Source organism: Bos mutus, chromosome 13, assembly GCF_027580195.1.
Source record: "Bos mutus isolate GX-2022 chromosome 13, NWIPB_WYAK_1.1, whole genome shotgun sequence".
NCBI classification, from domain to species: domain Eukaryota; kingdom Metazoa; phylum Chordata; class Mammalia; order Artiodactyla; family Bovidae; genus Bos; species Bos mutus.
Genome location: NC_091629.1, coordinates 46788805 through 46814326, shown reverse-complemented (window position 1 = coordinate 46814326; position 25522 = coordinate 46788805). Strand labels below are relative to the sequence as shown.

General features: G+C 51.3%; 1 protein-coding gene and 1 non-coding gene across 2 annotated transcripts; both read right to left on the bottom strand.

Moving 5' to 3' along the window:
* Window positions 1-3406: 3406 nt before the first annotated feature.
* On the bottom strand, window positions 3407-21941 carry BPIFB2 (BPI fold containing family B member 2). The gene is made up of 15 exons (XM_070382115.1): window positions 21805-21941; window positions 18460-18553; window positions 16176-16280; window positions 14736-14882; window positions 13246-13306; window positions 11533-11593; window positions 8598-8689; window positions 8143-8328; window positions 7834-7887; window positions 7111-7281; window positions 6558-6625; window positions 6350-6395; window positions 5995-6058; window positions 5554-5630; window positions 3407-3620 (listed from the first exon to the last, which is right to left on the bottom strand). Exons 1-15 carry the CDS (start codon window positions 21914-21916, stop codon window positions 3579-3581), a joined length of 1380 nt encoding a protein of 459 aa, XP_070238216.1. The 5' UTR covers window positions 21917-21941; the 3' UTR covers window positions 3407-3578.
* A 2208-nt stretch (window positions 21942-24149) lies between these two features.
* On the bottom strand, window positions 24150-24256 carry LOC138990584 (U6 spliceosomal RNA). Its single transcript, XR_011466711.1, has one exon. It is a non-coding gene; the product is annotated as a U6 spliceosomal RNA (small nuclear RNA).
* Between the last annotated feature and the right edge of the window lie 1266 nt (window positions 24257-25522).

Here is a 25522-nt window from a genome sequence, read left to right as displayed (position 1 = left end):
CCAGGCCAATCCTGAAGATCAGCAAGGGTGACTCCCAGTTCAGACACCCAGCCTACAGGGCCTGGACTCCACGCGGCTTCCCAAGCTCAGGGCTGGGTAAGCCTGGGCCAGAGCCGGCATAAACACAGAACAAGCATCTCACTCACCACATGCTTATTACGCACTTGCTGTATGCAGGGCTCTGGAAAGGTCAGAGAGGGGTGGTGGGGAGAGAAGCCGCAGACACTAGCCACGGTCGTCAGAAACTGAAGGGCATCAGAGTCACCAGGGCAGAGGGGTTTGCTCATGGCCAAGGAGACCGCCTGTGAGCTGATGGGCAGGGTAAACCAGGGCAGGTTAAGGTGGCCCAGGCAGAGCATAGAGCCCGAGGCCTAGAGCGAAAGTGTGCAAGGTGCAGGGTCGAGGTGAAAGGTGGGCCTCGAGAAGGTTCGTGAAGGAGCCAGACCTGAGAACGCACCCTTCAGTACAGGTCTGTATACAGGACTCAATTCTGAATTCTTTTCAGCACGTCTCCTTTAGCATGAAGCTAACCAGAGGGCACATGGCGGGGAGGCATGAGAGAGGAAGGGGCTTCCTGTGATTTCCGGTGGGGTTGAGGTGAGCCGTGGGGGAGACCATCCAGCAAAGCTCGTCTCAGCCACCCGCCCAGACTCGACCCCTCTGGCTCAGCCTGGGGGCAGCTTTTCTGCAGCCCTTTCCAAATAAGCCAAGGCCCTCCCCAAACCCGCACCCTCCCGCTGTCCACTCACTCTGAGGGCCACTGGCCTATGACAGTGCCCACAGCCCTCAGGCAGCTGCTCTGTGTGTGGCTGCCACGTCTGCAACTCACAACCACTACCTCTCCTCGCATACCCTCCCCTCCCCCGTGCGGCTTGCCCCAGGGGCCTCTGGAGGTCTTTGTGACCACGCCACAGCTTGTGGGATCTTAGTTCCCCGACGAGGGATTGAACCCAGGTCCTTGGTAGTGAGAGCATGGAGTCCTAACCACAGAACCGCCAGGGAATTCCTCGAGGTCTTCGTTGCCATTGTTTGCCCAGCAACCCCAGGCCAGCTCCGACCTGGTAGCGAACCCCCCTGCTACCCAGTACACTGAACAGCACCCTCCCCATCGAGGTCTGAGCCCTTCCAAGTCTTTCCTTCCGGGCACTCTCCCTCAGCCCCAGCGGACTGCATAGTTTCCTTCAGCTTGCAGTTACTCTTCTACCATAGTTAATAGCCCTTCAGAGTGAGAGTCCCCTGTTTTAGATATTATGCGGTTTCTACCTTCTGATTGGACCCAGGTTGCCGTGCTCATCTGTGTCCCCCAGTAGCCAGGGCCCAGTGGGCTCCTTACTGAAAGGCTGAATGGGGTCCCTCAGGGACTAGGCCGGTTCTCTTCAGACAGACCACGGCTTCCTTCTGGGCAGAGAGCTTGACTCAGCTGTTTCATCCCCCTCGTCTTAAAAGAATGTATATTATTGAACCAGGAGCATCATGGGTACAAATAAGATCTAGACCACATCACTGGATAAACGGGTAGATGTGTGGATGACAGGATGGATGGATGGATGGACAGATGGGTGGGTGGAAGGAAGGAAGAACAGGAGGAAGAAAGGAATAATAGCTGGACCTCTGGACTGATGGCTTAATGAATAGATCTCACATATTGATCTTTTTCTAGGTGTTAAATTTATGGGCTGAGTCTGTGTCTCAAAATTTTTGTCTCTCCCATATTCCATACCACCTAGCCTTGGGCTGAGCCTGTGTAAAGACCTGCTAAAGTAGGATTCGTGAATTAATTCACCAGACAACCAGATGAAATAAAAGCCATGCTGTTGAGAGAGTCAGTTCCTAGGCAGGTTGATAAGGAGTCTAGGGGTCCCCAAGGAGAGAGGGGTCTGGAATTCTCAAGGAGGAAGAAAGGACAAACTTTTTTTTTCTCCACATTCCTTAGGGTTATATAACAATAATGTATCCTGCCTAAGGACAGTCTTTGGATTCAACCTTCTATTATCTTAAAATGTAAATTATGGGAGTAGGTCTGATGAGGTCTTTACAACCTCCAGACATTCTTTGGAGTATATAACTTCATTGTTAACACTAGCAAGCGGGTACTCTTTCTGCCCCCTTCTGATGCCTATGTCAGAAGCTTTCTCTATCTCCTTTATACTTTAATAAAACTTCATTACATAAAAGCTCTGAGCGATCAAGCCTCGTCTCTGGCCCCGGATTGAATTCCTCTCCTCCGGGGGCCAAGAATCCCGGTGTATTCGCATGATTCAACAACAACCTTTCACTGTCCTGGGCGAAATCATGAGGTGGAATTTTATAGCTTGGCCCTTTCCAGCTTTCAGGACCACCCCCACCTCCTCCCACTAACACTCCGGGCTTGTTCCAGGCCCCTCGGCCTGTCACTCAGGGCCTTTAGGGTTGAACTTATAACCATTACAGGGGGAAGGTTAGTGTACCGCTGTCCCAAGGGCTTTGCTTACTGATGCTGGAAATCTGGACACCCTTACTCCCCAGAGAAACATAAACATAACCTGAATCCAGTGTATCTGGGAAGGAAGGAATATGATCTCTGGCTAAAAGATTAGCTTATCAGAAAGAGAAAAATCACATGGCTTCATCCTGCCAGCGTTTGCACCCCTCAGCCTCCCCTAAGTCATCTTGTCACCTGTGACCCACTGGGGTTGAAGAGGTTTCACAGCAAAAAGGAATAAGACATGGTCAGTGTCTGACACAGGCCCAGGAAGCAGATCCTGCCTCCCTTGAACAAAGACTCGCCTGTGAGCCGCATAAACCGAGATGGAGAAGCTGTTGGAGAAGACAGTGAGTGTCTGTCACCTGAGGCTCATGACCTAAAGTCCAACCCCAGGTGGGAATGCTGGTGATGGAAGAGAGGACTGGGCATCTAGGTCTGAATCCTAGGAAGGTGGCAGTCCTGGGCATCTGCCATCCCCCAGCTCGGAGACTCGGGGCACACTCCCATCCTCGCTGGGCCTAATCTCTGCCTCTGTGAGATGGGACTGCATGCTCTGCCCACAGAACTCTCAGGGCTCATGAGGTTCTAGGAGAAGGATGGGATGTGATTCTGAGAGAAGAAATGCTGCCAGGTGAGGGCACACGCCTGAAGTGCCATTGTGGCATTCGCAACTTCAGCTCGTCCACGTTGCTCCCCTGGGCTAGGAGGTGATGCTGTCAACAGATATGGTCAGCAGGGACATGGCCACATCCTCTCTCTTTCCCAGGCCAGCTTTGGGGGCTCCAGGGACAGACAGGACCAGGCCCTGCATGTAGGGAACTGGCCTGCAGTATGCAAAGAGTTTGCCAAGCCTGGCTGGAAGTTGCAGCTCAAGAGAAGGTGTTTAATGCAAGATCTATACAGCCTGGAGGAGCTATCTGCTCCCCATAAGGACGGGATGAAGGAAGGAAGGGGGTATGGAGGGAAGGGGGCAGCATGGGATGTAGCAGCCCAGCTGGGCCAACCAACTTGGTGGTGATGACTAAGTGTGGTGATGAAAGTGTGGCTTTGACTCAGTTTCCCAAGAGGCTTGAGGCCAAAGTGTCCCCAGAGCAGCTCTCCCAGTGGTCCCACATCAGCGCTGGTACAAGAGTCCACTGGACACCACGACATAGCCCTGAAAGACAGACACAGCCATGGGCCAGGTGAGAAGCCGCTCGGGGGAGGTAGGGCCCCAGTTGCCCAGCAGCCTGGCTCTAGCTCAGGCTCTGCCGCTCTTGCTGCGTGTCCCGAGCGCAGCCACTGCCTCTCCAGCCTCGGTTTCCTGCTGACTCTCGTGGACGGTAAAGCATCCACTTTGCAAGGCTGCTACTGATAGATGGATGCAGCCAGATCACACAGGCAGAGCACTCAGTGTGGAGCTGAGCTTGATTCAGGCTTCATACGTGGTCAGGACCACCTCTGTTTTATGACCTGGAGTTCAGACCACTGAGTATCTTCTCCAAGTCCAAGCCTCTCTAGCAAAATCAGGCATATCCCCCCCCGACCAAATGTCCCCTACTGTCTACACTGCACTGCAGAAACTTCCTGGGGGCCTACTGATCTTTTCCTTCCTTCCTTCCTTCCTTCGCCCTCCCTCCCTTCTTTTTTCTTCCTTCCTCTTCCTCTTTCTCTTTCTTTCTTCAATCTTCATTGAGCCTCTACTACGACCCAAGCCCTGTGCCGGGTGTTGGGAACCCAGCAGAAAAATAACCAGAACCAGTCCTTGTCTTTGTGTAACTTGTACATGGTCCAATAGGGTAGCCATTAACACCTGACTAATTACAGTTACCCCCTCTTATCCACGGTTTCATTTACCCAAGTATAACTATGGTCCAAAAATATCAAATGGAAAATTCTAGAAATAAATAATTCATAGGCTTTAAATTCCATGCCATTCTGAGTCACATAATGAAATCCCATGCCATCCTACTCATCCCATCCTGGATGTGAGTCATCCCTTGGCCCAGTGGATCTACGCTGTGTGTGATTCCCACCCATTAGTACTATCTATCCGCAGTTTCAGGCATCCACTGGGCATCTTGGAATGTGTCTCCCTCTAGATAGGTGAGACTACTGTACACTTACAAAGTAAAATTAAGTAAGATTTAGAATTCACCTTCTCAGTTACACTGGTCATATGTTGAGGGCCCAAAAGTCACCTGTGCCCAGTGGCTGACAGTGGCCACTGCCTTGGATGGTGCAGACCTCTATCCTTGTAGGAAGTTCTATTGGGCAGTGCTGGTCTAGGGACCTTTGACTTCAGTCCCAAGTGGCTGGATTTGGGAATGCCAAGGTGAGTCAGCCACTGACCTTGCCTGATAAAGGAAGTCTTGGGGGAAATTCCCACTAAAAGCCCTGCTCCCCTGTGTGCTGATGGTTAATTCTTGGGGAGCAAGTTATTACCTGCCAATTGCCTTGGGACCATAGTTCTCAAGCAAGGAGGCCATCCTCCCTGAAAGCCCTTAGCCAGTCCCTCTTAGGGAGTGTAAATGACACAGATGTTGGGCTTGAAGGACCTTGGTTACATTTTCTGCCCCATGCACGTCTTATTTAATGAATTAGGAAGAATGTTGCCCTTTTGTAGCTCAGGTGAAGCAGAAAGAAATGGTAGGATGTCACCCTGGGCCCACAATGTCTGATCCCAACATTGGATCATTTTAGAAGGGTCAGGATCCCCTCGTACCATCTGGCCTGTGGAGGTTTGTGTACAACCCTGGAAAGACTCCCTCTCTCATCCTTCCCCAGACTCCAGAGGGGTTGTGCCTATCCCAGGGCACAGAGTCACGGCACAGTTGGTCTGAATCCACTGAGTGTGACCTGGTGTGATATTTAATGAGGGTGAGTGAAACCTTTGCTCCAATGTCTCCTTACATTTAGAATTTTCCATCTCATTGCAGCTGATTCATGGCATGGTCTGGGCCGGGGGGCATTCCTAGGCCTGGCTGACCCTGGACCCCACTGTGTGCTCTAGTAGGAAGAGAGGGAGAGGAGTGACCCCCAACCTCCCCAAGCCCAGCCTCCCTCCAAAGATGAAGGAGGCCCCTCTGGTCACACTGAAAGGCTCTCACCTCCTGGATAAAAATCTCAGGGTTGACGTACTGGAGATTGACCACGTGGGGGAGGGCAATCCCCATGCCCAAGAGAGCTGCAGGAGAGAAAAGAGGAATCAAGGTCAGCCAGTAATGAAGTGCCACCTGAAGACAGCCCTGCGCTGAGGTCTTCACATGCATCATGACACTGAGGTCCACAGATACTCAGGAGGTGGGAACTGCTGTTACTATACCCACTTTATAGAAGGGAAAACTGAGGTTAGGGGAGGAAACAGAACTTAACTAAGATCACACAGCTGCTAAACAGCCAAGCTAAGATGTACACACAGGCAGCAGGACTCTCAAAGCCACCCTCTTAGCCTCTGAGCCTGGGATGTAGGAAGGGGCCGAGATAGAGCCTGGAGCAGCATGCGGGTGGAAGGGGCCAGAGGGGCACATGGGGCAGAGGGCAGAGCTCACCATTGAGGTGGTCCAGCAAGGGCTTCTCAAACACTTCGCCCATGAGTGTCTGGACATGGTTGGTCTGCAGCCATGAAGCCAGGGAGATGGGGACCATGGGCCCGTCCCGGCAAGGGGCCAGGAGAGACACGTGAACACAGAGACAGATCAACCAACAGAGGTTTAGCAGGAGGGATGAGGGCAAGTCACCCTAGTCCGGGCTTCAGGCAGAGCCCAGCTGCTCCCAGGATCGTGTCAGCATCAGGCCCCCAGGAACTGCTGGCCTGAGAAACATGGGCACACACTCCCCTTCCCCGGGCTCAGGGCCTGCCCCACCCAGCGAGGGGGTCTCTGGAGACCCCAGCCCCATACTCACATCAATGAAGCCCAGATTGGAGGAGGCAACGGTGAGCTGGACATTCCTGAAAGGGAAGCCAGAGGGGAGGGGTGGGAATGGGGCCTCTCACCTGTTTAACACACCAGCTGCGTCCCAAGCTCCCCTGACTGACACTCTGACAGGCCATTGCAGGCCCATTGCTCAGAGGAGCATACTGAGGCTGCTGGGTCCAAGAGGCCTCACTTACCCCAGCACAGATGTGGTCCCCCGAAGCCTCACCTTGGACACAGAAAGCTGGAGGCTCAGGTTCACTGCCTGGGCACATGGGGAGAGCAGGGTCAAAGGGCACAGAACCATGTGGGAGCTCTCAGCTGGCCACCGGATATCCCAGTCTCCCACCCACACCCATCCATTCAGGTGTTTGTGGAACACAGGCCGCTGGGGAGGTGAACAACAACCAAAGAAATCAGATAAGATCCTTTCAGAGAGTGCTGGGTGTCACAAAGGCAGAGTGGCATGTGGAGGGATGGGGGATCTAGCAGCCTGCCTGGAGGAAGACTGCAGCATTCAAGCTGAGATCTGAACGGTGAGGAGAAGCTAGACTTGCCAAGAGTAAGGGGAAGTGTGTCCTAGGCACAGGGTACAGCATGTGCAAAGGTCCTGAGGCAGGAAAGTCTTGGCACATTGACGGAACAGCAAGGACACCAGTGTGGATAAAAAGCGAAGCGTGTGGGAGGAAGTGAGGCCTCCGTGAGAGTCGCCCATCTCCTGGCCAGCGCCATCCAGCCCACCTCACTCACCACATTGAGGGAGAAGAGGTACTGGAAAGCTGAGTTGGAGGCCGGGGCCAGGACTTCCACAAAGGGCTGCAGCTGCAGCGTGGCGTTGTTGGTGCGGAACGTGACTGTGGGCGTGGCACCCAGCCTCACCTTGAGCAGCAGGGGCATGGGCTCGGGGAATTGACGGGCCACCTGGGGAGCAGAGGGGCGAGAGGGAGGAGGGCACATGGGGGCAAAGACTGGGTGGGCTCTTCACTCATCATTCCTTAGATCCTGATCAAGCTACCGCTGTGCTGTAAGTGCCCAGACCATAGAAGTGGGTCCACCCCTGACTCCCGCCCTCGGGGACACCCAGCTGATGGGTGGCCACATGAAGACAGTCACAACCTGTGATCTGTGCCAGGAGGGTAGCTCAAGGACATGGGAGCACAAGGAGGCTCCCGGACCAGACAAGGGGTCTAGTCCTCCCATGGGAGGTAGCCCCGAGCTTGGACTTGGATGGATCGGGGGAAGGAAGCAGAGGAGACAGTGTAGGCACTTCTTGCCTGCTGCACGGAGAGGAGGAAATGGTGTGATGCCTGGGCCGAAGGAGGGGCCACCCCAAGACAGAGGATGTGCAGATGGAAAGGCAGATGCTGAACCCCACTAGGAGCAGATATGAGCCAGCCGAGACGCTAGAGCCCAGAGAACCTCCCACCGCGATCCCAGGTCTCAGCCCCTGGAATGACCAGAAACATCACCCACCTCGGGGATGAACTGGCCCAGCACAGAGGTGTTCAGCGGGTTGTTACTCGAATTCTGAAATCAACTCCCAACACACGACAGGTTTTAGAACAGTCACTCCCCAAGCCAGACCACCTCTTGTCTCTCGATCCCAACTCCTCTGTCTAATCCCCACCCTACCCCTCTGTCTAACCCTTACAATAGCCACCCTGTGGCCCCAAAGCTTCAACTGCCCCACCCACTCAGGATTTGGCCTCAGCAGGGTCTCCCCAAGCTGGGCAACAGGGCACTCCTGCCCCACGTGCCCAGGGCGGAAGGACCAGCTCTCACCAGCTGCGCTGTGACGTCCAGGTTGAGTGCACCAGCCTTCTGCAGCAGCATGATGACAGAGTCAAACAGGTCCTGGGAGAGGCCCACGGTTGCCATGGCACCCTTGGTGCCCATGTGCTGTGGCAGCACGAAGGGAGTAGTATCCACAGGCAGGACGATGGGTCTGCCCAGCAGGAAGAGAACAGCCTGTCGAGTTGAGGGTGAGGAAGAGAACAGAAGCGGAGCCTCAGTAGGCAGGCGGCTCCATGGCAGATCCTGGGCTGTGAGGTGCACCCACCCCCAAGATGCCACGCATGCTGTCAGCCTCACCCTTTGCCTACATGCCATGCTCCCTCCTGGAATGCCATCCCAGCTCCTCTCCCCTCAACTCTCCTGCTGCTTTAGGAATCTTGCAGAACACCAAGGACTCCAGAGGTAACAAGGCCCCAGCTCTGAGTGGAGTAGGAGGCACTTACATTGATATCCAAGGAAATGTAGTCGTTGGTGATGGTAGGGGTGTCAATCATGGAGTAGCGGACCTGGGATTCTGGACCCACAGGGCTGAGGCCTGAAGGAAACCAGGGTGCAGAATAAAAGATGGCATACTCAGCATTATCCACCAATGCCTCATTTAGCTGGGCTTCCCAGGTGGCACTATTGGTAAAGAACCTACCTGCAAACGCAGGAGACGTAAGAGATATAGGTTTGATCCCTAGGTTGGGAAGATGCCCTGGAGAAGGGAATGGCTACCCACTTTAGTATTCTATTTTTTAATATTTATTTATGTTTAATTGAATGATGATTGCTTTACAATATTGGTTTGATTTCTATCATACATCAACATGAATTAACCATAGGTATACATATGCTCCCTCCCTCTTGAATCTCCCTCCCAAGTCCCACCCATTCCCACTCCTCTAGGTTAGAGCCCCAGTTTGCGTTCTCTGAGTCATACAGCAAATTCTCATTGGCTATCTGTTTACATATGTTAGTATATATCCATCAACAGATGAATGGATTAAGAAGTTGTGGTGCATATATACAATGGAATACTGCTGCTGCTAAGTCGCTTCAGTCGTGTTCGACTCTGTGCGACCCCATAGACGGCAGCCCACCAGGCTCCCCCGTCCCTGGGATTCTCCAGGCAAGAACACTGGAGTGGGTTGCCATTTCCTTCTCCAATGCAGGAAAGTGAAAAGTGAAAGTGAAGTAGCTCAGTTGTGTCCAACTCTTGGCGACCCCATGGACTGTAGCCCACCAGGCTTCTCCATCCATGGGATTTTCCAGGCAAGAGTACTGGAGTGGGGTGCCACTGCCTTCTCCGACAATGGAACACTACTCAGCCATAAAAAGGAATGCATTTGAGTCAGTTCTAATGAGGTGGATGAACCTAGAGCCTATTATTCAGAATGAAGTAAGTCAGAAAGAAAAGTGAATATCGTATATTAACACATGTGTGTGGGATCTAGAAGGATGTTACTGATGAACCTGTTTGCAGAGCAGCAGTGGAGGCACAAACATAGAGAACAGACTTATGGACAAGGTGGAGGCAAAGAGGGAGAGGATGAGATGAATGGAGAGAGCAGCTCTCCAGTATTCTCGCCTGAAGAATCCCATGGACAGAGGAACCTAGCAGGCTCCTCTGCCATGGGGTCCATGGGGTCACGAAGAGTCAGACATGACTGAAGTGACTGAGCACACACATGCCCGCACACCTCATTTAGCCAGACCCAGACCAAGAAAAGAGGCATGAAAAGGCCCATGAGTAAGCAAATTTAAGTTGCAAAATGCACACCCAAGAGTCAGCTGCTCACAACCTGCTGATTCTAAGACACCATTCTAACAGTTTGGGTTTCTACTTTCCCAATCGGCAGAAGACTAAAGACCCTAAATCAGAAAGGAGAAGGGTCATTCCAGGCACAAACATCCCCTGACCAAGGCAAGATGGAAGCAAAGACCAGGGCGAGAGCTGATCTTTGGTATGAACCCGGGTCCAAGGCATCTTGATGAAGACAGTCCCTCTGAAGGGAGAAGGGAGAGACTAAGGCTTATTGAGTTTATTGCATACCAGGCACCTAACCTGTGCTGTCTTGTATGATAGCAACACATTGGAAAAGTAGAAATTTTGATTCTTATTTTTGGATGGAATGATTAAGCCCAGAGAGATGGAGTGACTTCCCTAAGGTCACACAGCAAGTGAGCCAGAATTCATACTCATATCCTTTGATTCCAAGTCCATTTTCCTTGGCCTCTCAGTACCTCCTGTTAAGGTAATATTGGGGTTGGGGTCATGAGGAGAGTGGAGGAGTTCAAGAAATGTTCCCCAGACTTCTAGCTGGGCTGTGAAGTGTGGACAGGACAATAGGTGGATGTGTGAGGAGGAGAAACTCCAGGTGAGCTGATTCACACAGGGTGCTGGTACCATGCTGAGACTTTAAACTCAGAGCTTCTGATTTTCCATCTACAAACTGGAGATAACGACGCAGCCTCGTAAAATTTGCCCAAGAAAACCAAAGAGCTACCCTGATATAAAAACATTCACTGAAGAAGTCACTACAGATAAACGTGGACCCTGCCCAACATCCTTCCTGGCTTAACGCCAGTACGTCGCCCTGCACACCTGTCCCAGGCTCTGTAAGGAGTTAGATACAACCCCCAACTCAAAGGCAGAACCAACCAATGGCCTAGGGCAGCTGCCATTGACAGACAGCTCTGGATTTCGAAAAGTCAGTGATGGCAACACAGGAGAAACTCCAGAGTCCCAGGCAAAGAAAGTCCTCAGGTACAAGAAGGTGCACTTCAAACAGAAGCAGCTTTAAAAACGGGTTTGTGAAAAAAGAGAGGATGCCCTGGATTTACTCGGGGCTCACTGCGCACAGATTTCCTCCCGAGTCACAAGAGGGTGCATTCTATGATCAGTCTGGGAATGGGTGAGTAATTACCAATGGTTCTTCAATACTGATAAATACCACTAAAAAGATGAAGCTGACCTACTTCTGTCGCTTTTAGTTACATATTGTAAATTGAAGACCTGTCAGGGGCTTGTTTCTGGAGAATGAAATGGCAACTCACATCAGTATTCTTGCCTGGAAAATTCCATGGACAGAGGAGCCTGGTGGGCTACAGTCCATGGGTCGTAAAGAGTCGGACACCATGGAAGTGACTTAGGGCACGCGCATGTGTGCACGTGCACACACACACACACACATACACACACACACATACACAAAATATTCAAAGACTTGGTTCTACAATTTGGAGACTTCCAAATTCCACCAATAATTGTCCAGACATCCTATGATTGATCTCCCAGAAGTCACCTCTGATGCAAAGGAGGGGTCTTTGAAGGGTCATGGGGATCTCAGAGGATTTCAGAGGCCCCAGCCCCCTCCCCAGGCTCCCAGGTCTTACCAATTAAAGTGCCCAGGTGGACATTGAGGCCTTGCACCAGGTTGGAGATTCTCAGGCACAGCTGCAGAAAGACAGAGGCGGCTCTCAAGGTTGGAGAGGGTGAGGCTGGGAGGGTCTAGAGGCCCTGGCTGGAAGACTCTCCCAACCTGGACACCAAGGCCTGGGAGCCCTTCCTTCCACCACCAGCCAGTGGGCCTCTTCCAGCACCTCCTCTGGGCCCTGGGGACTCAGGGCACTGAGGAAAGAGCAGGGCTGTGGGGTCCAGCGGGAGTGGCCACAACCAGGCCCAGGAAACGGAGGCAGGCAGCCTGCTGCATACCAGCCCAGAGGCCCAGCTGATGGGACGATGCTCCCTGCAGAGGACGCGGGCTGCGGTCAGCAAGCCGGGCCAGGGAGGCTGGAGTCCTCCCAGCCCAGTGGGCCACCAGAAGTGGATTAAGCTGAGGCCACTGTGACAGAAGGTGGGGCAGAGAAGAGACTGCAAGGCCGGGGGTGGTCATAGCTGATCCAGGGAGGACTTGGTGAGGCGAGGCCAAGAGGCAGTTCAGTTCAGTTCAGTCGCTCAGTTGTGTCCGACTCTTTGCAACCCTATGGACTGCAACACGCCAGCCTTCCCTGTCCATCACCAACTCCTGGAGCTTGCTCAAACTCATGTCCATCAAGTCAGTGATGCCATCCAACCATTTCATCCTCTGTCATCCCCTTCTCCTCCTGCTTTCAATCTTTCCCAGCATCAGGGTCTTTTCCAATGAGTCAGTTCTTCACACCAGGTGGCTAAAGTATTGAAGCTTCAGCTTCAGCATCAGTCCTTCCAAAGAATATTCAGGACTGATTTCCTTCAGGATTGACTGGTTTGATCTCCTTGTAGTCCAAGGGACTCTCAAGAGTCTTCTCCAACACCACAGTTGAAAAGCATCAATTTTTCAGTGCTCAGCCTTTTATATGGCCCAGCCCTCACATCCACGCTTGACTACTGGAGCAGAGAGGAATATACTGGCTTCTGCCTTCCGGCCTCAGTGTTCTCATCTGTAGCGTGGGGGTCCTGAGGCCTGCCTCTTGAGGGTGTGAAATGGCACACAGTGGGTTGACTTGGTCTCCATTACTGCCACTACTGGAGGTAGGGTGGGTGGGAAGGGGCAGGGAGGGAGAGTAGGGCCCTGGCCCCTGGGACACTGTTGCTCACCAAGTTGGCCACCCGCAATGACAGGAGCTAACATAGCAGCCTTCACAGCAATGCTCACTCTCCCCAAACTGCTGTAAACTGCACAGGTGGTAATGCACTCAGCCCCACAGCCTGCCCACCAGGGGCTGGATAGGGACAGTGGTTCTCTCTCCTTACAGATGTGGAAGGAGTGGCAGACGGGGGCCAGGCGACTTGTCCAAGGTCCCAGCTGGGAAGGAGGGGATCAGGATCACATCCACCCCTGGTGCCCAGGCCCTCATCCACTCCCATTGTGTTCTCTTTTCAGAAGCTACGTGGCCCTGAAAGCACTCCACTCCACATGGCACTGGGGTGGTCTGAGTGGAGGAGCCTCCCTCCCCTGCAGCCCCACAACCGCCAGGTCATTGCACTAGACCGTCAGCCCCGCCTCCTCCCCACCCTTCTGGGGAAAGTGGAGGAGCCACAGGAGGAGCACTAACAATCCCTGCCTGCGACCCCCCTCTTCACTCGCTGCTGCCCCCCCATCCTGCAGGCTCTGGCAGGTCCTTTACCTTGCTCTTCAGCACAGCTGTGATGTGACTCTGCAGCGGGGCCAGCATCGCGGGTGCTGTGCTGAGGAGGAGACCAGAAAGGGCCCCTGAGCCCAGGTCAGCACCATAGGGGCCTGTCTCTCCCCAAAGCCAAGGGTGCCAGAGAAAAGTCTGTGCCCACGCCACACCCTGCCACATGCCAGGCATGGAACCAGCATGACTGACCCCACAGTGGAAGACACCGAGCCACCAAGAAGGGGCCATTGGTCCCAAGATTTGGAAGTGGCCAAGAATGAGGCCAAGTGGAGTGGGGAGACGGAGGGTGTTGTGAAGGCTGGACTTGACTACATCCAGCTGGCTTCAGGGCCACTGAGCCCAGTGAGGCGGGGCTGTGGCTGGCGGGACCCAGGTCTGCTCCCTGCATGGGCCCCATTTCTCTGTGGCAAACCTACTACAATCCCTTCCTCACTGAGCCGGGGGGCTGAGTCAATGTTTCAGAATGGGGATCCATGAGAAGTCACCGTTCCTTGGTTCCCTAACACGCTGACATGAGGCATGGCCCAGCTTTGCTGAATGGCCTCTTGGGGAGGCAGGAGAAAGGCACCAATGTTCTCAGCGGCATCAAACTCTGGGCTTCTGTTTTCCCATCAATAAACCATGAGCAGCCCCTGCCCACAAGGACTGTGAGGGACCGTGGGGGATCATGAGTTACACAGGCTAAGCAGGGGGCCCAAGTGGGAATAGATTTATACCCAAGCCTTGTCTGAGGAAAACGTCCAGTCTTTGGGTAAATGTTGCTCCCTTTTAAGATGCTAAAATATTCAACCACCTCGAAGTGAGCCCCCATAGCAGAGGAACTCGTAGCAGTGGGGTCAATCAGGCTGCCGAGTTTGAACCCATGTGCTAGCTGGGTGACCTCAGGCAAGTCACTTAACCACTCTGTGCCTCCACTTGCTCTCTTGCAAAATGAGGGAAATGCCTCCACCGACCTGGTAGGACTGTGAGATGACTCACAGAAAGGGCCCAGAACGTGTCCAGCACACACTGGTGCTCGGGAGGTGGAGTGGCCGTTAGCCTTAGATGCCAAAACAGGAGCAGCCACCTGACTCACGGGGAGAGCTTGGCGGGTCCCAGCCCCTCCCTGGGCCTCAGACTCCTCATCTCCTCAGGGCGGGGCAGCCCTCTGGGGGTCCCGACTGTGGCTGCCAGCCCAGAGTCCCTCTCCAAATAGGACGTTAATGGCCAGTGTGCATAGTCACATGGTGCGGAGCAGAGGTAGAGCCACGGGCTCTGGCCACACACTCGCTGTGTGACCTTGGGCATGTCCCTTCCCTTATCTGAACTTAAGTGTCTTCAGCCATTAAATAGGTATGATGCTGGTGGCAACGGGGCAGGGCAGGTGCAGGGCCGGCCCTCGGATCCATCATCGGGATTGGATGAAGTAGGAAGTTCAAGAAACAGCACCACAGCCTCCGTGTCCGGGTTCCAGCAGCCCAGCCTCCAGTACCCACCTGTTGCGGCCATCAAACACGATGGCTTTGTCGAAGATGGAAAAGCAGCTGGAGATGCTGACCACGGGGGTCCCGATGGAGCCCTGCTCCACGGAGGTGTCAGCCAGCAGTGCTATGGGGAGCAGCAGGTGCAGGGGCTCCGGGTCACTGTGGGGACACCAGTCCTGAGTCCAGGTGGCACTGCCTAGCAAGCCTACAGTGACAGATGCAAGACCCCCTCCCCCACTCAGGGGTCTGCACCTGCCAGCCCAGAGTCCCTCTCCAAATAGGACGTTAATGGCCAGTGTGCGTTGTCACATGGTGCGGAGCAGTGGTGGAACCACGGGCTCTGGCCACACACTCACTGTGTGACCTTGGGCATGTCCTTTCCCTTCTCTGAACTTCAGTGCCTTCAGCCATAAAATAGGTATGATGCTGACCCCTTAACACAGGTGGGGACCCTACTCAGCATGAGATGGTCCCCCCCGGGTCAGGCTGGGCACACCACCAAACTCCACTCAGGGTCACAGACATAGCATCAGATGGCCATGAGCTCTGGCTCCCTGTACCCTCTTATGTGAGACCCTGGGCCAGTCATTCCCATACTGAGCCTTAGATTCTTCTTCTGTAAAAATGGACATCAGATTGGTGGTTCCTATCTCACAAGGCTGCTATGCTGAATTTTCTAGAAAACAATCATGTGAAAACATCCTACTTGAAGGCTGGCCCACTAGCACTCATAAACCGGTAGTATCAGGAGAGAGGAGTTAAAATAAGAACACTCAGCCCCCAGTTTGAAAATTAAATGCATATATAGTGACTGATGCACAGAAACAAGTCTAGTATTTTATTGAGCACCAGGTGCCTTGCACACGAAAGGGATAATATAATTTTAATCATAAAAGTGAATCCATCCACTCAAACCTCCATTGCTTGCTAAGTCGCTTCTGTCGTGTCTGACTCTTTGCGACCCTATGGACTGTAACCCACCAGGCTCCTCTGTCCATGGGATTCTCCAGGCAGGGATACTGGAGTGGGTTGCCATTTCCTTCTCCAGGGGATCTTCCCAACCCAGGGATCGAACCTGTGTCTCTTATATCTCCTGCACTGGCAGGCAGGTTCTTTACTGCTAGTGCCACCTGGGAAGCCCTCAAACCTCCATAGACATGCTTGTTTTCTTATGCTTGGGTTTTTTATAAAGGACGAAACAGGGTCAGAGAAGTGAAATGACTCTCTCCATTTGCATAACTGTTGAGCAGGGTCTGGATTCTCAGAAATTCTCTCACTGTCTCACTCCCCGCCCCCCATGGAGGATGGGAGAGAAGGCATTGGAGAGAGAGAGTGCTGAACAGAGTTAGAAGGTCTGCGTTGGGATCTTGAATTTGCTAAATCCCCTTCCTCCATTTTACCTTCAGAGAGTCCTTGAAAATCCTTCCACTCCCAACAAGGAGACTGACTCACCGGAAGATCTTGAAAGTAAAATTGGTGGCTGCCAACAAGCGTATTCCGAAATCGGCAACAAATGTCAGCTGGAGGTGGGACACATCGACATTCCGAATCTGAATCCTGCAGGGTAGGAGTCAAAGTGACAGGGCAGTCCCCGTTAAACCATGGCATCAGCTCTGGGTGTGTGCGGAGCCTATCCACACTGTTGGTATTTATAAAGGACCTCTGACAACTAAAACTATGGGATGAGGAAGAGGTAGTGAGTTCACCATCATAGGGGGCATGCAAGCAAGGTTAACCAACCTGCCAGTAGGGAAAAGATGCAAAGGGCACCCCAGCATTAGGCATGAATTAAGTGAGATGATGATTACTCAGGTCTTGGAGGGATTTTAGTTTCTGATGGAGATCTGGAAAACTGGGAAGGTAGGGAAAGAAAAAACTATGGGATCCACAGAAGGCAGAAATCCCCCTCTAGTCAGCAGCTTTGGCTTGTAGCACTTTAGCAATGGAAAACTCAACTCCTTTCAAAGCTGCTTGTTCCGATTGCTCAGCACTGTCCAGCTAACCTATGATTTCTTTTTTCCTGAATAAAAGTCTTCTTTTTTTCTCTCTCTCTCCAGCACAGTAGCTAGTTGTGGGAGGTGGGGCACTACAAAGTGGTAGAAATGTTAAAGTGAATGTGTTAGTCACTCGGTTGTGTCCGACTCTTTTCGACCCATGGACTGTAGCCCACCAGCCTCCTCTGTCCGTGGAATTCTCCAGGCAAATGTTAAAAGTCACATCAAAGCACTCTCTGTTAGCACTTGGGTGACATCTTTCCATGACTCTCCTTAGGACACAAGCTGACCTAGAGCCTGCTTCTTTTCACTTGACAACCATTCTGGATGTGTTCCCACATCTACAAACAAGGACTCCTGGCGCTGTTTTCCAACAATCGCGTGATTGAGCCTCTGTGTGGCCAGACTGCAAATCATTTAGGGATCCTCGACCTCGGGACACTGATGCTCCTGGGCCCGACATCATCAGCCCAGCCCTACCCCAGGGTCTCAAACTGGGGGCTTCCCCACCGGCTGCATTTTCACCCGCCCAGTGTTTGCAAGTTTTAAACATTTTTAAAAAGAGTTGCCGTCATTCAAAACTTGGTTGATTTTTATATACACAGGTATGGTTCTGGGCTCTCCTGTGACAATGCACAGAGCGATGGAGCCTGCCATGCTTAGCACTATTTAAAGATCGGAGCAGAAGGAAAGTCCACCGGGAGCAACTGAGAGAACCCTTCAGCAGCCCATGGCATGGGACGTTTAGCTTTCACTCCTTCCCAAGTAAATCCTTTACTAAATATTTGAGTTTGTGTGTTGTTTCTAAATCTCTTCACTGGGGAGGATGGGGGGTGGAGAGGGAGGTTCAAGAGGGAGGGGATATATGTATACATACAGCTGATCCACTTTGTTGTTCAGCAGAAATTGACACAACACTGTGACGCCACTATACTCCAATTTTTAAAAATGAATTAAAAATAATAACAAATGTAAAAATAAAATCAGAAGAAAAAAAGCAAAACTAAATAAATCTCTTCATCAATTGTCTCAACACCCCAGATCAGGTTTAATTATCTCTAAGAAGTTGTTATTAAGCTCTTTTTAATGGCTTCAACTTTGTATCAGCATACCACATTTATACACTTTGTACATAGACAGAGAGTGTAGCACCCATTTTCACAACGCAACATACACAGAAGGAAGAAAGTACCTGTTTGTTGTTGATGACGATGATGACGGTGATGAAGAAATAAACTGCTGCTAGCAACAGTCAAAAAATGTACATGGCTTTTTGTAAGAATATACGTATGTACATACATTATGAGTTCCTATACATGTATAGTATATATACATGATATACATGTGGATTTTCTTGGAAGTCCAGAGTCTTGGCTATAGTGAGTCTGTTTCCCACTGGGTGGGGACAATTAGCCCAGTTCCTAAAAGCATCTGAGTCTGAGGTGCTCCCACCTGCCTCTGCCTTTGAGTCTCTGCTTTATGGAGAGGGGTATATTAGACTCACATGTGTGTCTAGATTCAGTGTTAGGCTTTTGGAAGAAGTATCCAAGGCCCTGTCAGCCCTGGGGACCTAGGAGCCAGAGTCTTAGGCTCTGTACATAGAAATCTACTAATTAAGAGGCATCAGACCCCCTTGGCTGGTCCCAGCTCCTGTAGCCTCTTGTGCCCACTCACCTGGCAGGTGGGAGTATCTAATTTGGTGAGGGAAACACTCATCTAGCTGGTGGGGGGGAAGCACTCACCTGGTGGGCTGGAAGACCCCTCCACTCTCGTCCAGGAAAAGCGGCACTGTGACCTGCAGGGCATTCTGGAGCGGGGCTTTCCCGGCTTCAGCCGCTGAGGGGCCAGAGCAGGGTGAGGTCAGGCCGTCCTCAGGAGCCGCCAAGAGAGACCGCACCGCCCACCATCTGCCCCACACCTTGGGCGAGGAGAACTCAGAGATTGGAAGGGGCGGGCTTGTCCACAGGCGCACAGGGGGCCACCTGGGGGGCACAACCCCACCAGGCCCTACCAGACATGTCTTTCCTCTTTGCCCTTCCAAATCCCACGTATCTACTCTCTCCTCAAAAACAGTAACACCCTTTGCCCTTTTGCAAGGCCTTGATCAGTTTCCACCTCCTTGGGAGCTTCTACAAGGCCTTCTACAGGCAGAAGGAGCAGTTCCCAGCCCTGCGGGGAGAGGGTGGAAGCAGTCTCTCTTGCAGGCTGAGGGCTCAGGAGCCCCTCAAAATCTAGGTGCAAATCCACCTCTGCTACTCACTACCTGTGCGGCTTCCCCGTGCCTCAGTTTCCTTGCAAATCAATCTACAATGCTTAGAATGGTAGCTGTCAGCTTTCTCAGGATCTGGCACCTCCCCGCCCCCTGCACTTTCTCCAGAGCTTGACTTGGGCAACTGTGATGTATGCTGGAGTCACCATGGATCTGTTGCCAGCCTAGGTCACTGCTCCCCATATCCTTTCTTTAGCCCTACCAGGTACCTACTGGGAGCCCATAACACTGAGTATCTAGGGAACCAGCTGCTCAGCTTTTATCTCAGGCACCAGTCAAGAGCTATATTGGCCCAAGACACACACGGAAGTGCACTAGACTCCTGAAGAGGACAGTTTCTTAACTCCATTGGCAGCCAGAAAGTTTTCCTTGGCACCTAGCAAGTTCCAGGGTTTGACATCACACTATGAATTGCTACTTCCAAGTCCCTGAAGGATTGCTGTTGTGGGTCAATCGCTTAGTCGTGTCCGACTCTTTGCGACCCCATGGTCTGCAGCACGCCAGGCTACCCCGTCCTTCACTATCTCCCGGAGCTTGCTCAGATTCATGTCCATTGAGTTGGTGAGGTCATCCAACCATTTCATCTTCTGCTGCCGCCTTCTCTTTTTGCCTTCAATCTTTCCCAGCATCAGGGTCTTTTCTAGAGAGTGCATCCCCAGTGAAACACCCCTGTGACCCTTGCAACAACAGGGAGCCAATGCTCTGCCATCTCCATTAAGATCTCTGGATCTCTGCCCTCATGATGGGGTGGTTCTTCTTGGACCTTCATCTCAGCCTTAGGGGTACTGGTATTCCCTTATATCTATTACTCTTGTGTTCTTTGTTCACTAACTCAAGGGACATGAGTTTGAGCAAGCTCTGGGAGATGGTGAAGGACAGGGAAGTCTGGCATGCTGCAGTCCATGGAGTTGCCAAGAGTCTGACACGACTGAGCGACTGAACAACAACAGCTTGTGTTCTTTAAATTCTTCTTAACTCTTACTAGCCAACTCCCTGTTACTCCAGTTTGCTCTCAATATAGATTAAACTTTCCTTGTTCAAATCACACACTCAAAAAAAACAACAAAAAAAACGATGCCTGTCACATGGGGTCCTTGGAAAGACCCACTCAGTTCACAATAAATATTAGCTCACGTGGCTATTTGTAATTATAATGGCTAGCACTCCTATCATGCTCCCTTTGTCCCAGGCATTGTTCTGAGTGCTTTCGCTTTCCTCAAAATTCTGTGATGTCAGTGCGATATTATACCCAGTTTACCAAGAGGTTGAGGACCCAGGCAAGAAGAAGCTGGATCTGGGTCAAGATACCCAGCCCTCAAGGCCCTGGACTTTCTCCCACACCTGGGCTGCTGGGCTGACAGAGGTGCTAATTCAACAGTCAAACCTGAGTAGAATTAAAAGGAGAGGTTGGGGTGCAGCAAGGATGCATCAGAGGAGGAGCCCAGTCTGAACTTCCCTCTGAATTGGCAGAGGACCTGGGGAGCCCCTGTGTCCCTCGAGGCCTCGGTTTCCACAGACCCTGGAGCATAAAGGTGCTCCGAGGCCCCTCTCCAGCCTGACTGCGGCTGAACTGGACTCACACCCGGGCTTCTGGACTCCGTCCATAGTGCTGCCCTGATGTGGGCTTGAACCCTGGGGCTTGCAAGAGGGGATGGGGAGGATGTCACAGTATTATGAAAAAGCCTCCAGCCTTGCCATGCAGGAGGTGTGTAGCAGTGTGTTCTTGGCTATTTGTTTCCACCGAGAACGAACAGGCAGCTGCAGCTGGGAGGGCTGTCTGGGGACAAAGGAGGCTCACACAGCACGGGGAGGGGAGCGGGCCTGCGGTCATCCTCATGCCACTCTGACACGGATCACTGACCACTTTCACTGTCTGCCCATCTGTCCGGATACAATGTTCCGGAAAGCTTCATGCGCCCCAGGGGGGACCCTGCTGCTTCCCTGAGCTACCTGCCTCCACAACCATTTGTGTTCCAGAATCCTTGAAAGTCCCCTTCACTGTCTGACCTGAGTTCCTCATGTTGTTATCCTAGTGTGGTCTGGCCTTGGGGTAAAGAGCTTCTGATCTTTCACCTGTGACCTCTCACCAACCTTGGTGGCATCCCAAAAGCCTCCCCAGGGGCAGTTGCAGGGCAGTTTTTGTCTCACCCTGGCCTGGATGTCCTTATTTTGGCCCCCTCTCCAGGATCACATGGGACTTGGAAGGAGGGAACAGAGACATGGGGTAGACGCCTTGCCAAGAAGGGCCCAGAGAGCGGCTGCTGCTTCTCCCTGGGAGCCCAGCAGGGAGGGCCCAGCTCCTGGACGTTCCCGAGTGCAATGCTAGGTGTGCATCTCCCCAGCACACGTGTGCACACAGCCCCCCACACACATCCCAGGATGCAGGCCCACAGAGCTACACACCCCAAGGCGTGTGCCGTGGCCTTGCGCACGTGCCAGTGGTTAGGCACCCTCCCGACCCTCAAGTATGCAGGTGGGCACATCATATCTCCATGGATTTTCAAACTCACACCAGACACATATAAGCAAAAGGAGCCATTCAAACTGACCCATCCTCACATCGCTTGGGCACGGCAGCCACGTGCACGCGGGCATGGCATGTACCTCCGCTCATGCAGCCACTGAATAAACATTTGTTGAGCAGCGCTTTCTGGGGCCCAGGGACACAATGGCAGAAGAGAAATCCAGGTCCCCATGGGGTTTGAGTTCATAGATACACAGGTACATTTAGGATTGTACACACACCTACAGGCATGGACGCCCAAGCTCACCCTCTCGCACACACACATGGCCAACAGCCTGACAGCACACCTCTTACCATAGCTCAGCACTTCCTTGTTGAGTCTGAACACGGTGCCTGGCCTGGAGGCACTGACCACGGGCAGCAGCATCAGTGCCAGCAGCAGGCCCAGCCCACACGCCCCAGGCATGGTGGCCCTGGCCCCTTCCCCCCAGGATCTGTGGGCTGGAGTGGGGACAAGCATCAGGGAACTGGTCCAGAATGGCCCCACCCGGGGTGGCTAACCCCATCCCAACCTGGAGGTCGCAAACCGTGAGCGGCGATCCCAGCCCTGCCCGTGACCCCTCACCCCAACACATTAGGTTTTGCATCTCTGCTCTGAGAAGAATCCCCATCCCAGCCTGCTTCTTCAGCAACCATGGTGGCATCTGGTCTGGACATGGTCCCAAGCCCCAGAGAAGACATGGCCTTGCCTAGGACCATGCAGCAAATTGGGAGCAGGTGCAGGACCCAAGTTGTGCCAGAGGAGGATGGGGGGATGCCCAGATGGGGAGACTGAGGGCAGCGTCCCGTCCCCAGGAGGGAGCCTAGGCCCAGTGCCCCAAGGCCAGCGCTGTGTTGCCTGATGCCAGGGATCCAGCCTGGCCTTGTGTCCGAAGCCTCCAGGGAAGGATCCGGGGTGCTTCCCATCCTCCTCTTATCCTGTGCCAGGTGAAGAAATGTCCTAAGCGTAGGCCTCTCACACGGTCCCCAGCCCCTCCCCACTCAGCCCAGCTCAGCGGACTTAGGGAGGAGGAGTCAGGTGGGACCAGGGTGGGGGGCTGCTGCTCAGATAGACAACTAAGGCCCAATGAGGTGGCACTTGCCCAGGGTCCCATAGCAAGATAAGGGATGGACCCTTCTGCAAAAGGCTTTTGGAAGTAGCATCCCCATTGAACAGATGGAAAAATCGAGGCTCCTCCCTGGAAGAGCACCAGCCCCATCTCTGTTCCTACCTCAGGCGGTTCCCAGGGCAGATAGACTCTCAGCCCCCAGCCAAGCCCTCTGCAGCCCCAAGCAGATGTGGAAACTGCTTTATGAGGCTCCCCAGTGCACAGGGTCCACCAGGGAACGACCCAGGGAGGGGCAGGTTTGCTTGTGGTTGCAAGTGTTTTCCCTGCAAACACGACTTTTGCCAAAGTATCTCACCTTACGTGTGCAGGGGGGTTGCCACGTAGCAAGCTTGCTGCCAGCCGCTGTTAGACCCTGGGGCTGGGCAGCTTTGGAACCTCAAAGACCAGCAGACTTATAGAAGGATGTCTGCCCCAGGAGGCAGGCCCAGGAGGAAGGAGGTGCCCAGAATCAAGGAGATAATCACTTATAGGTGGAATCTAAAATAAATAAACTTTTATTTCCAATATTCTGGGAGGTGGGTCATAGAGGATCCTGCTGTGATGTATGTCGGAGAGTGTTTTGCCTATGTTCTCCTCTAGGAGTTTTATAGTTTCTGGTCTTACGTTTAGATCTTTAATCCATTTTTAGTTTATTTTTGTGTATGGTGTTAGAAAGTGCTCTAGTTTCATTCTTTCACAAGTGGTTGACCAGTTTTCCCAGCACCACTTGTTAAAGAGATTGTCTTTAATCCATTGTATAGTCTTGCCTCCTTTGTCAAAGATAAGGTGTCCATATGTGCATGGATTTATCTCTGGGCTTTCTATTTTGTTCCATTGATCTATATTTCTGTCTTTGTGCCAGTACCATACTGTCTTGATGACTGTGGCTTTGTAGTAGGGCCTGAAGTCAAGTAGGTTGATTCCTCCAGTTCCATTCTTCTTTCTCAAGATAGCTTTGGCTATTCGAGGTTTTTTGTATTTCCATACAAATTGTGAAATTATTTGTTCTAGCTCTGTGAAGAATACCATTGGTAGCTTGATAGGGATTGCATTGAATCTATAAATTGCTTTGGGTAGTATACTCATTTTCACTATATTGATTCTTCCAATCCATGAACATGGTATATTTCTCCATCTATTAGTGTCCTCTTTGATTTCTTTCACCAGTGTTTTATAGTTTTCTATATATATGTCTTTAGTTTCTTTAGGTAGATATATTCCTGAGTATTTTATTCTTTCCATTGCAATGGTGAATGGAATTGTTTCCTTAATTTCTCTTTCTGTTTTCTCATTATTAGTGTATAGGAATGCAAGGGATTTCTGTGTGTTGATTTTATTTTATTTTTTTTTTCATGTACACATCATTTGCAGCAAAGCAAAATTTATTTCCCAGCAACATGCAAGACTGAGGGAAGGGAAATTCAGAAGTTTCTTGCAAACAAGGGAGAATCACCAGGGGCAGTAGTACCCATTATTAGTAGTTTAAAGTATTTAAGGTGGAGTTTCTGTTTTCATTATGTAGAGCGTTGACTTTTTATTTTATTTTATTTTAAAAATATGGAACGCTTCACGAATTTGCGTGTCATCCTTGCGCAGGGGCCATGTTAATCTTCTCTGTATCATTCCAATTTTAGTGTATGTGCTGCCGAAGCAAGCACTGTGTGTTGATTTTATATCCTGCAACTTTACTATAATCATTGATTAGTTTTAGTAATTTTCTGGTAGAGTCTTTAGGGTTTTCTATGTAAAGGATCATGTCATATGCAAACAGTGAGAGTTAAAAGCAAAAATAAACAAATGGGACTTAATTAAACTTAAAAGCTTCTGCACAACAAAGGAAACTATAAGCAAGGTGAAAAGACAGCCTTCAGAATGGGAGAAAATAATAGCAAATGAAGCAACTGACAAACAACTAATCTCAAAAATACGCAAGCAACTCCTACAGCACAATTCCAGAAAAATAAATGACCCAATCAAAAAATGGGCCAAAGAACTAAATAGACATTTCTCCAAAGAAGACATACAGATGGCTAATAAACACATGAAAAGATGCTCAACATCACTCATTATCAGAGAAATGCAAATCAAAACCACTATGAGGTACCATTTCACGCCAGTCAGAATGTCTGCGATCCAAAAGTCTACAAGCAATAAATGCTGGAGAGGGTGTGGAGAAAAGGGAACCCTTTTACACTGTTTGTGGGAATGCAAACTAGTACAGCCACTATGGAGAACAGTGTGGAGAGTCCTTAAAAAACTGGAAATAGAACTGCCTTATGATCCAGCAATCCCACTGCTGGGCATACACACTGAGGAAACCAGAATTGAAAGAGACACGTGTACCCCAATGTTCATTGCAGCACTGTTTATAATAGCCAGGACATGGAAGCAACCTAGATGTCCATCAGCAGATGAATGGATAAGAAAGCAGTGGTACATATACACAATGGAGTATTACTCAGACATTAAAAAGAATACATTTGAATCAGTTCTAATGAGGTGGATGAAACTGGAGCCTATTATACAGAGTGAAGTAAGCCAGAAAGAAAAACACCAATACAGTATACTAACGCATATATATGGAATTTAGAAAGATGGTAACAATAACCCTGTATATGAGCCAGCAAAAGAGACACTGATGTATAGAACAGTCTTTTGGACTCTGTGGGAGAGGGAGAGGGTGGGATGATTTGGGAGAATGGCATTGAAATACGTATAATATCATATATAGAACGACTCACCAGTCCAGGTTCGATGCACGGTACTGGATGCTTGGGGCTGGTGCACTGGGACAACCCAGAGGGATGGTATGGGGAGGGAGGAGAGAGGAGGGTTCAGGATGGGGAACACATGTATACCTGTGGCAGATTCATTTTGACGTTTGGCAAAACAATATTGTAAAGTTTAAAAATAAAATAAAATTT

Bases quoted from the DNA above. Each gene is read 5' to 3' on its own strand.
- BPIFB2 (XM_070382115.1), bottom strand. From the start codon at position 21,916: ATGCCTGGGGCGTGTGGGCTGGGCCTGCTGCTGGCACTGATGCTGCTG. The intron at 7,282-7,833 runs GTGGGTGATGTT...TCTGCTCCCCAG, and splicing joins TGGGCCAGTTCATCCCCGAG to GTGGCCCGTCAATTCCCCGA. The intron at 6,396-6,557 runs GTAAGTGAGGCC...CTTCCCTTTCAG, and splicing joins GGGACCACATCTGTGCTGGG to GAATGTCCAGCTCACCGTTG.